General features: G+C 44.3%; 1 protein-coding gene across 17 annotated transcripts in view; it reads left to right on the top strand.

The window, feature by feature from the left end:
* Positions 1 to 12,263, top strand: part of RGS6 (regulator of G protein signaling 6) — a 626,146-nt gene that overhangs the window by 584,050 nt on the left and 29,833 nt on the right. For all 17 annotated transcript variants that reach the window (XR_012415918.1, XR_006699606.3, XR_010588539.2 and 14 more), the window contains exon 16: positions 11,429 to 11,518. Coding sequence is in view for 14 of the 17 variants with exons in the window: in XM_045396654.3 (XP_045252589.2) it covers positions 11,429 to 11,518 (90 nt within the window). In the remaining 3 variants the exon portion in view is untranslated. The remainder of the gene's footprint in view (positions 1 to 11,428; positions 11,519 to 12,263) is intronic.

A 12,263-nucleotide genomic window follows, 5' to 3' on the forward strand; every position in this document is an offset into this window, starting at 1 on the left:
CTTCAGCTGCCTTGTAGGGCATTTGCCTCTTTCCAAAGCCTTCACAGGCTCTAGAAGAGGTAGGAATCAGCTGCCAGCACAGTGGCTGCTTGGTTTCCCTTTAACAAGTCTCAGAGTACCAAGGATGTTCCAAGGACGATGTCCCTGGATCCATTCAATCATGTATCCATCTGCCCATCCACCCATGTCGTGAACATCCATTCTCCCATTCAAGTTGGGAGACCCTGACCTGTGCGGCCTGATGTTCTGTGCAGAGGGAAATAACGTGGGAAATAGGAGGCCCAGATGGCTTTTTTCACCATCAGGCAGAGCTTATCTAAAAGCACATCATTCATTACAAACAAAACCAACCAGACCTAAGAAAGCACTTCATTGAGATAGGATTGGATTGGAAATCTGTCCTTTAAGTGGACTGATAGTGGAGTAGGATGAGCCAGCCCAGCCCCATTGGCTTTGGTCCTTGCAGTTCCCCACCTCACCTTCCTATTTGTCCCAACCCCACTGCTTTTCTGACCTGTGGTACCTGCTGAGATACCCCACCCTGCCCTGTACCTGGAGTGTCTGGGTCTTCCAGACCTCTGGATTTGAAAGTTCTTTCATGGGAGCAGAAATTCGATCTTCTTTACCTTTTATAAGTTCCTACATCACAAAGGTAATGCTGAATGCTGAATGTCAGCTAAATGCTGACAATTCATTCCAGAATTACAACGTTTTCAGCTGTGCCTATCATCAATGAAGCGGGGGACAATTTGTCTCTTAGCTTTCAACTTTGGAGAGACAACCTTGGGGAGTACACCGAGTAGGTAGTCAAGAAAGGCAGGTTAAATTAAATTCCTACAATGTGCCAATTCAGCAAAACTTAGAAAACCCACTAAGTGTCAGATGTTCTAGGCGCTGTGAATATACAAATGCATAGGTGGGTTCCTTTCCTTAAGTGGCCCTTGGTCTGACTTACCACAGCTCTACTTGGCCATGATGAACTCACAAAAGGATCAAAGAGCATGCTCAAGGCCAGAATGAGGTCTGGGTGATAAAAGACCTGAGAAAGATACTGTCAAGTCCACACCCACCATGAGCAGACAAGAAGTCTCTAGCAAAGAGTTTATATTATTACCTAAGTGTAGACGTTTAAATGCAACTTGATTAAGGAATGCAAGGTTTCTACCATTTGCTTTATTTAAAAGCCAAAGCCCAGTGGAGTATGATTTCAGGTTTGCCCAGATTACTCAGAAGGAGAAGTCTTCCCAGCTGTTCATCTTTGCTCCAGTGGTGGAGGTGGTGGCATTGCGTGCCAGTATCACAAGACCACACCAAGTTTCCTGGTATTAATCCTCTATTGGAGGCCATTTCCTGTTAGACTCTCATGCCAGACATATTTTAATAAGGAATTCTGTGACACTGCTTGCTCCAAGAGTTGCTCATTTTATCCTGTGGGTGGTTTTATTTTTGGGAGATGAACAGCAGAGGGAGGGATGCATTTTGCAAAGAATAAATCAGTCGTTTGTGATCAGTTCTGTTTATTACCACACAGACTAGTAGTTCCTGACAGCTACTGAGAGAAGACATCAAAGAGTTCAATTCCAAAATTTCTTGGTTGCTACTTCTGAGCCTAGGTTCCTTACACCAAACCCCATGACCTCCTTGAGGAGGAAAAGGAAAACAGTTTTCTAAGTTAATATCCCTGGCATTTGGGTAGGTGAAAGACAATATGCAAAGCTGTCTTTGAAGCTACCCTTATCTAAGAATAGGGATTGAACAGCATGAAAATACTGTGCCCTTTGGCTAGTTAAATTAAATCTGTTTTTATAGATGCTTTGCAGAGTAAAAGCAAATGATCATTTACTCTCACATCCTCTTATGACCTGGAATGATGCCTTATGTGGAAACAAGGGGCTCCCATGTCCTACTTAGGAGGCTAAGGAAATCCAAAGGGGGTGCTTCTCATTTTAGATCCACATGGTCCCAGGTTGTTCATCCAAAGATGCATCCAGAAGGAGCAACAGCTTCCTATCTTTCACTTATGTGGATGTCCGTATTGCAGTATCTTTTCTGTTGCCTCTTCTATGTTTGTTAAGCAGATACGGATTTGTGATCCACTTCAAGTCCTCACCGCCATGCTGTCCTGCAAGAACCATGCTGAAGAAAAGCTCATTTTCCCTAGGCTTCAGCTAACCATGCCTAAGGTCTGAGGACATTTGGTCAAACATATTCAAATATCTTGAAAGGTGAGGCTCGAGGATACAGACTTATGACTTCCAAAGGGCCCATCAGCCCTCAACACTTTACCAGGTTGGCACCTTGCTTCCAAAGATGTTCACAGCTCCCTTCAAGTATAGATGGCAAGTTGTGCATGGACTGCCTGTTAAGTGAGAAACCAGAGCCTGGGCCATCCCTTGTGTCTTGGCCATTACCATTGCTCACAGCAGTGATAGTGAATGGTACCCGAAAGGGAATCGTAAGCAGTGGTCATACCTACTAGGATGACTCAGATTTAGGACTCAAGAGGAGGCTCCTAACTTTCCTGCACCCACACATGGAGGGACTTTGTCTCAGCCAACCAGTAGTGACTCCCCTTTGGATCCAAGTGAAGGACAATGAAAAGCAGCACATCAATGTGAGAAGAGCATGAGCTTGGGGGTCACACAGCTCTGGGTTCAAATTCTGGCTCCATACTTACCTTGGGTAAGCCACCTGACCTGTTAGAGTTTCAGTATCTTCATTTGTAAAATGGGGGTGTTTAAACCTAAACACTGCTTCAGAGCAAACATCACCAACAACTAAAATAGTACAGCTAGACTCTGCTCCCAAATCCTCTTTGCTTCTTTCTCCAGAATCTCTCTCATCTCACAAATCATCCCTTGCAAGGACAGTCACAGCATGAAATTATTATTGCCACTTGACATGTATAATCATTTTTGTAGTGCTTCCACTTCTACTTCCACATTTAATTGTGTGATTGACAGGACTAGAAAGGTGAGCCTTTGGCTACCAGTCCAGTTCCTTCTCCATCACCCCACACAGCAACACCACATTCTGTCCACACAGCCTCATTTTCCTTCAAGAGACTACATGGGACCCAAAAGCTCCCAAAGTCTGGATGTGATTCTAGGCAGCTTAGGTATGGAGGGCAGAAATGAGGCACACACACCTGTGAAAAGAAAAATAGGATACTTGAAAATCACAAGAAGAGCTCTTGGCCGCTGTGCAATGCTCCAGCCGAGTGGTTCTCCACTCCAGGAGGACGTTCTGAAGCTGGGAAATGAGATCTGTGCTGTCTTAGGAGCCCACAGCAAAGGAGAGGACATAAGGGTCTTCTTGAGGAGTTCAGCTGCGTGCTTGCAGCCCAGGGCCCCAGTCATTTGTCTGATTACCTTCCCCACCTCTTGAGAGAGTCACTGTGTTTTGTCAAAAAGAAAGGAGATTTCCAAATGAGGACTCTCATAGCAAAATATTGATTTTCAGCAGGTGTGGTTTTGAGACAGTTTGTACTGCATGCTCTCTCCAGCTCTCACTGTGCCTCGGACTCTATTGATTCTAGTTGGTTTTGATCCTGCTTTAGCATCCCAGGCAAGCAGAGGTCCCCTGGCCCAAGAAGAGAAAATGAAGGTGGAGTGGCTCATCGGGGTAACATCGCTGCACTACAGCCGTCAACCACTCCAGGGATATGATGCCTCCCACTGCTGAGGACTCTAGCTAAGACACCAGTGTGATTTAGAGCCCTGAAGCATTGGTTTATCATCATATAGAGAACCACCCTCATCCTCTTTGGAGGAGGTGCCTCTCCACTGCATCCCAAGATGGGAGTGACCTCTGGTAGTTCTGCTTATTCATAGTCAACTCGGTCATCTCTGTTGCATAAAGAGAGAGAGAGAGAGGGCAAGAAAGAGACTAAGAGGGAGGGAGAGATGAAGGAAGTGGGAAGGGAAGGAAGAAGATAAGGCAAGACAAAATAAAACAAGACAAGACAAAGCAAGAAAGAGAGAGAGCACGCGAGCAAGTGAGCGCGCTTTTTCTCCATCCCCTTAGGAATTTACTCTCAGCAGGGGCTTGGCTTGGCTGGTTTTGCCAGTGACTCCCTTGCACTTTGCAGATTCTGAATATACATTTCCCTTAAGACTGGTTGTCTGCAGAATAGGGGAAACAAATCAGCACCCCCATAAATCAGCAGAGGTCACTGCCAAGAGCTTTGTACACTTGCTGTCCCTGGCAGAGATAAACTCATTGCATTTGGGAAATGGCCAAAGACCCTGAGTCCAATCTTAATTCTCATTCCCAGAAAAATCTCAGTTCTCTGTTCACCCACTCCCTGTTTACTGTCTTTGTGTTTCCTAGACAAAGCTGGCAAGGAGGAAAGAACACAGTTCCATAACTGGATCATCAAAGGCTGCATTTTGTTGCTTGGGGGAGGAGTTGCAGGGCAGGAAAGAGTCACAGATCCCTAGGCTGTGGAAAAGAGAGGCCCAGGCCAGAGGGAGGCTGAAGCTATGAGGTCTGTACAGGGTGTGAGAGATCCGCAGAGGTTCTCAGATTCTGTTTTTCTCAGACCGGCACCTTGGAGCTGCTATTATTGCTGTGGTTGGTTGCTCCCTTGAAGGGTGGTTGAGGCTGTTATAATGGTGGGCAAGGGCTAGCAATGGGTTTGGCACGGTAAGACCACCTCACAGGATTCATCCTCCAATAGGTTGTGTTCTTATCCTCTCATGTTTCCCCCCACATCCTCACCTTGGTATCTGGCTTTGGAGTTGGCCATATGCCATGGAGAAGATGGGAGTGGTGCCTAAACTGCTCCTCTGACCACATGGGCCTCCTGAGAATGGACCACCTCTCTCTGCTGCCCTTTCCTCCTTGCCCCTTGATTGTCTTTCTCCTCTGATAGATCAGACTGTGAAGCTGCAAGACCAGACCCTCCCTCCCGGCAATTCCCACAGAATTAGGAGACATAATTCTGTCTGTCTACTCAGATCTTTCCACTTTGATGAGAATCTTTCTGGTTGGTAGACCACCATTCCCCACTTGTAGCAGGATATGTCATCCCCGGGTACACCCATTCATACCCTGTGCCTGTACTTCATCTCTGCAGCCCTTAGCAGAATTGGCTAAATGCATCTCTGTGCAAAGTCTATCTTGCCTAGTTGGATCTATGCTTTATGACATTGGGGACCTATTTGTCTTATTCAGGCTGTTATCTCAGTGTCTGACACAGTGTCCTGGCACCTAGTAAATGCTCAATAACTATTTGCTGAATATTATTTTGATTCAATGTTTAGGCATCTGCTTTATCCTGCTCTATTTTGATTGGCAAGTTCTTTCTCTTCATGAACCAGGCTTTTCCTTCCTACAGTGAGTCTATAGGAATTAGCTGGATCAGAGGGGAAATTTGTTGCTGAGCCAGAAGAGCTGGCTAGGAGAGGCTTCCTCACTGCTCATGGGGCAGCAGAGGGGTATTGTGAGATATTGATTGGGGATTTCAATTCCTTTGAGAAGTCAGAACAAGAAGCAGGGAATTGTTGTTTTGGAGAAGGGTCTGGAGAGGGTCCAGGCACTATGATAGGCTTTTCCAGATGACTCAGGAGCCACCTGGCTCTGTCAGCCAGAAAGAAGCGATGCCTGATACAAGGAGGCAATGTGTCATTTTTACTCTGGACTAACATTTGTACCTAAGCTTTAAATGTTAGAATAATTTGGCCGGGTGTGGTGGCTCATGGCTGTAATCCCAGCACTTTGGGAGGCCGAGGCAGGTGAATCACTTGAGGCCAGAGGCTTGAGACCAGCCTGGCCAACGTGGTGAAACACTGTCTCTACTAAAAAATATATTAAAATTAGCCAGGCATGGTGGTTCATGCTTGTAATCCCAGCTACTTGGGAGGCTTAGGCAGGAGAATTGCTTGAACCCGTGAGGTGAAGGTTGCCATGAGTCAAGATCACACCACTGCACTCCAGCCTGGGCAACAGAGCAAAGACTCCATCTCAAAAAAAAAAAAAAAAAACAGAACAATTTGAAGAGATGATAAATGAAAGCAAAGACCAATGATACCCCTCAGCCTGGGCTCTGAGACCATTAGGGATGGCTGAGCCAAGATACTCATGCTCCTCTGAGCTGAGTGTAATCCTCATTCTCCTGTGCAGAGAGCAGGAATTTGATGCAGTCATAAACCCAAACAAGTATGGAGCCAGTAAACTCGCTGAACATTAAATTCCAACAGACATTTCAGTGAACATGTATATTCGACTAACATCTGACCCTGTGCTAGACACTATGCATCTGTAAAAGATAAACACATACTGTTCCTCAAGGCACTTAAGAGTGAGCTGGATTTTTGACTAAAATTTTCAGAAAAACACTGAGTGAAGTATGTTCACACTAAGTTTGTTAAATCAGAATACGTCTGAACTATCCAAGTAGTATCAGAACCAGGCCACTATTTGAGGCCGGGCGTAGTGGCTCACACCTGTAATCCCAGCACTTTGGGAGGCTCAGATGGGCAGATCACTTAAGGCCAGGAGTTTGAGACCAGCCTGGCCAACATGGTGAAACCCCATCTCTACTAAAAATACAAAAATTAGCTGGGTGTGGTGGTGTGCAACTGTAGTCCCAGCTATTCAGGAGGCTGAGGCACGAGAATCACTTGAACCCGGGAGGCAGAAGTTGCAGTGAACTGAGATCGCACCACTGCCTGAGTGACAGAGCGAGACTTTGTCTCAAAAAAAAAAAAAAAAAGAACCAAGCCACTGTTTAATTTCATTTGAGTCCTTCCAGTGGGTTTATTCCCATTAGTTGGGTAACTCCCCTGCTTTTGTAAATATGAGGGTATCTCAGGAAGAATAAGTCCCAAAACAAGATTCCTTGGGTTCCAACCAAAGATGAAACCAAGAGGTCCTCACATGCAAGACATTTTCTGCTTTCTACTTTCACTTTCTTTTTGTTTATTTTTTAAATTGAGATGTAAAAGTTGTATGTAGTTATGGTATACAGCAGGAAATTTTGATATATGTATACATTGTGGAATGTTTAAATCAAGCCATTTAACATATGCATGGCCTCACACACTTATTGTTTATAGTGAGAACACTTAAAATCTACTCTCTTAGCAATTTTCAAGTATGTAATATATTGATTCTAACTTCATTCTCTAGTCACCATGATGTTTAAGAGAACTCTTGAACTTATTCTCTCTCTCTAATTAAAATGTGGTGTCCTTTGACCAATGTCTCCCCAGTCCTTCCCACTCCCCACCAGCCCCTGGTAGAACTGCCATTCTGCTCTCTGCTTCTGTGAGTGTGATTGTCTTCCATTCCATATACAGGCACACCTCGTTTTATTGCACTTCCCTTTACTATGCCTTATAGATACTGTGTTTTTTACAAATTGAAGGTTCGCGGCAACCTCGCATCAAGTGAGTCTATCAGCACCATTTTTCCAATAACGTGTGCTCACTTTGTGTCTGTGTCACAATTTGGTAATTCTTGCAACATTAAGCTTTTTTATTATGATTATATTTTCATGGTGTTCTGTGGTTGGTGATCTTCAATGTTACTGTTGTAATTGCTCTGGGGGTGCCCAACTGCACCCGTATGAGACAATGAACTTAATCAATACATGTTGTGTGTGTTTGTTTTCTGACTGCTTTACCAACCAGCCATTCCCCCCATCTCTTTCCCTCTCCTTGGGCCTCTCTATTCCCTGAAATGACAGCTATATTGAAATTGGGCTAGTTAATAACTCTGCAGTGGTCTCTAAGTGTTCAAGCAAAAGTAACAGTCACATGTCTCTAACTTTAAATCAAAAACTAGAAATGATTAAGCTTAGTGAGGAAGGCATGTTGAAAGCCAAGGTACACTGAAAGCTATGCCGCTTGTGCCAAACAGCCAAGGTGTGAATACAAAGTAAAGGTTATTGAAGATTAAACATGCTACTCCAGAGAACACACAAATGATAAGAAAGCAAAACAACCTTATTGCTGATGTGGAGACAATTTCGGTGGTCTGAATAGAAGATCCAATCAGACACAACATTCCCTTAAGCCAAAGCCTAATCCAGAGCAAGGACCTACCTTGCTTCAAGTCTGTGAAGGCTGAAAGAGGTGAGGAAGCTGCAGTAGAAAAGTTTGAAGCTAGCAGAGGTTGGTTCAAGTCCATAACATAGAAGTGCAAAGGGAAATAGCAAGTACTGATATAGAAGCTGCAGCACGTTATCCAGAAGATCTAGCTAAGATCATTGATGAAGGCAGCTGCACTAAACAACAGATTTTCAGTGTAAACACCCTTATATTGGAAGAAGATAAATCTAGGGTTTTCATAGCTAGAGAAGAGAAGTCAATGCCTGGCTTCAAAGCTTCAAAGGACAGGCTGACTCTCTTGCTAGGGGTAATGCAGCTGGTGACTATAAGTTGACACCAATGCTCATTTACTATTCTGAAAATCCTAAGGCCTTTAAGAATGATGCTAAATCTATTCTGCCTGTGTTCTATAAATGGAACAACAAAGTCTGGATGGCAGCACATCTGTTTGCAGCATGATTTACTGAATACTTTAAGGCCACTGTTGAGACCTACTGCGGAGGAAAAAAAAAATATTTCTTTCCAAATATTACTGTTCATTGACAATGCACCAAGCCATCCAAGAGCTCTGATGGAGATGTACAAGGAGATTAATGTTGTTTTCATGACTGCTAACACAACATCCATGCTGTAGCCTATGGATCAAGAAGTAATTTCAACTTTTCAGGTCTTATCATTTAAGAAATACATTTCCTAAAGCTATACCTGTCACAGAGAGTGATTCCTCTGATGGATTTGGGCAAAGTAAATCAAAACCCTTCTAGAAAGGATTCACCCTTCTGGTTGCCATTAAGAACATTCGTGTTTCATGGAAAGAAGTAAACATATCAACATTAATGGGAGTTTGGAAGAAGTTGATTCCAGCCCTCATGGATGACTTTGAGAAGTTCAAGATCCCAGTGTAGAAAGTAACTGCAGATGTGGTGGAAATAGCAAGAGAACTAGATTTAGAAATAGAGCCTGAACATGTGACTGAATTGCTACAACCTTATGATAAAACTTTAGTGAATGAGGAGTTGCTTCCTATGGAAGAGTAAAGAAAGTGGTTTCTTGAGAATGGAATCTACTCCTAATGAAGATGCTGTGAACACTGTCGAGATGACAGCAAAGAATTTAGAATATTACATCAACATAGTTGATAAAGCAGCAGCAGAATTTGACAGGATTGACTGTAATTTTGAAAGAAGTTCAACTGTGGGTAAAATGCCATCAAACAGCATCACACCCTACAGAGAAATCCTTTGCGAAAGGAAGAGTCAATGGATGTAACAAACTTCATTGTCTTATTTTTAAGAAATTGCCATAGTCACCCCAGTCTTCAACAATCACCACCCTAACCAGTCAGCATCCAACAATATCAAGAGAAGACCCTCCTCCAGCAAAAAGATTAGGACTCACTGAAGGCTCAGATGATCCTTAGTATTTTAACAATAAAGTAATTTTTAATTAAGGTATGTACCTTGTTTTTTTAGACATAATGTTATTGCACACATCATTGACTCCATATAGTGTAAACATAATTTTTATGTGTACTGGGAAACCAAATATTTCTTATGACTTGCTTTATTGTGGTGGTCTAGAACCAAACCCACAATATCCCCAAGTTCTCCCTACTTAAGTGAAGACACGTGGTATTTTGTCTTTCTGTACCTGGCTTATTTCACTTAACATAATGTTCTCCAGGTTTGTTCATGTTGTCACAAATGATAGGATTTCCTTCTTTGCTAATGCCGAATAGTATTCCATTATGCCCATATACTGCATTTCCTTTACCCATTTATCTATTCATTGATGGAAGCATAGGTTGACTCCATATCTTGGCTACTGTGCTCTCCCTTTCTTTTGTGCTGGGTAAGGAGTGAGTCTTGGTGAATCCTTGTCATTGCTCCTGGTTTTTCTGGCCAGACATCTCTAAAATGTGTCCCCCAGCTGATGGGAGGTCTCTGCCTCCTCCTTCCGTCCCTTCCCTGGAAAGAGCACCAAGGAAGAGGTCCTTAATGACCAGTCCTGCCTCTCAGCTGAGCACTCTCCTCCTCCCTGACCAGCTCTCCATTCCCCTCACCACTAGGGCCTTTGTCTGGCTTCGTGGGAAGAACAATGAGCATACATGGGAGAAGGTGCTTCTTCCATCAGGACAGCCACTAACTAACGAGCCCACCATCCCCAGTGAAGGCCAACCTCCCTCCTAACACATTCTGTCTTGGAACAGCCAAGCTTTCCTATGCAGCTGAGCTGAATTCCACTTCAATGGATAAATAATATTTTGTCCACTGACAAGTCCTCTTTTCTAATGGACCAGGATTTTCCTACCCTTGATGGGGACAGATCTGTTTGGAAGGGACCGCAAGTTTCTGGGAATTAGCTGGAAATCAGGGGTGAAATTATTGGCCAAGGCCAGAATGTGTAACAGATGCCCCTGGGAGCCGAGGAGAAGAGGTGGCACCTTGCTGCAGTACCTACGCCTCCTGGGTGTTAGTTACATATCCTGTGATGTGGTTGCCAAGAACTCCTTCCAGGACGAGGTTGTGGCCCTGAAATGCACAAACTGACCCAATTGCATTATTGCCTGTTTTTTTAAATTAAACTTTTTATTTTGAGATACGCATCAATTCTGATGCAGTTGTAGGAAATAATGTGCTGTTTACCCAGTTTGCCCCAAAGGGAATATCTTGCAAAACTATAGTGCAATATCACAGCTGTGATATTGACATGGCTACAATCCCCTGATTTTATTCATATTTCCCAATTTTACTTGTGCCCCATGTATGTATGTGTGCATTTAGTTCTATACAACTTTATCACATGTGTTAAGATGTGTCAAAATACGGAACCATTCTGTCACCATGAAGATCCTTCCTGTTGCCTTTTATTACCACACCTCCCTCGTTCCCTCTCCTCCATCTTTAAGCCCAGCAACTACTAATCTGTTCTTTGTCTCTATAATTTGTCATTTCAAGACTGTTACATAAATGAAATAATGTGGTTTATAATCTGGAGCTTGGCTTTTTCACTCATCCTAATTCCCCTGAGATTCATCCAAGTTGTTAGGTGGAAGAACAGTTTGTTCCTCCTCATTGCCGTGTCTGGTTTTAATCATTAAGCACACCAACATGGCACTCAAGCCCAGTTACAAATCCTTTGGGACATGATCCTCAGGGATCTTTTATTCTAATAGAGCCCATATGTTTTGTTTGGTGCTTCTGATTTTGGTGGGGGAGGGGGTGGGACATGTTGCAAGTTCTTCCAGGTACACGCAAACATACCTAGGTTCCTTCGTCTCTTTCCCCAAAACAGTGATCAATTGGATTGTAATATTCTTTAGCACTGGTTGACAGCCCTTCCTTGTGTCTCCTTGTCACCTTTCTCCCCAGGAGCACATCTACAAGCTGATGAAGAGTGACAGCTATGCCCGCTTCCTCCGGTCAAATGCTTATCAGGACTTGCTGCTGGCCAAGAAGAAGGTATCTTTGGGAAGGGCAAGCTTGCTCTTCTTAGCACTGTTGACTCTTGCCTGCTGCTTGCTGCTGGTTTGAAATGAGAATATCATCCCTTGGGTTTTATTTATTTCCTTTTTTCTTCTTTCCCTTCTCTATCTGCTCCCATTCTAATGGAAAACAGTTAGAATTGTCACCACCCCAGCCCCACTGCAAGGTCCAGGATGGGGCATCCTGCCTCATCCCTATTACCTCTCGCTGCATGTCCTGCCCATGGTGGGGTAGGGGGTGGGTACATAGGGTGACAAAACGGCAAGGCCACAGTGGCTCAGCATAGGAGGGCAGGGCTGGCAGTAACACGTGTAAAACCCTTAGGACACCGGAGAGAGCCCCTCACTGCAAAGTCCAGCCCCCTCACCTCAGACTTCTCTCCCTGACCAGCCCAGAGAGGAGTATGAGGCCAGTGTTGGGGCAGTTCCCTCACTGGACAGAAAGCCTTGTTGGTTTCAAGAGCACGATCAAGTACCTGAAGTCATCCTGGGGTTTCTCCCTCCTTGACACCCCTTTCCTCTCCCTCACCTGCCCCACGGTGTTGCCTTTCTCTCTTAACCAAGAAGTAACTGCACCCAGCTCCTTCCTCCTTCTCCTTAGAACTCGGCCATGGTTCCTTGCAGCCCATAGAGTCACGGATTTGGGGCGCAGGGGCCCTCAGCATGCAGGTGAGGGGTGACAAGCAGGGATGAACTCAGCTAGAGTCCTGGGAAGAGTGGAG

The sequence above is a fragment of the Macaca fascicularis genome, chromosome 7 (genome assembly GCF_037993035.2).
Source record: "Macaca fascicularis isolate 582-1 chromosome 7, T2T-MFA8v1.1".
NCBI lineage: Eukaryota > Metazoa > Chordata > Mammalia > Primates > Cercopithecidae > Macaca > Macaca fascicularis.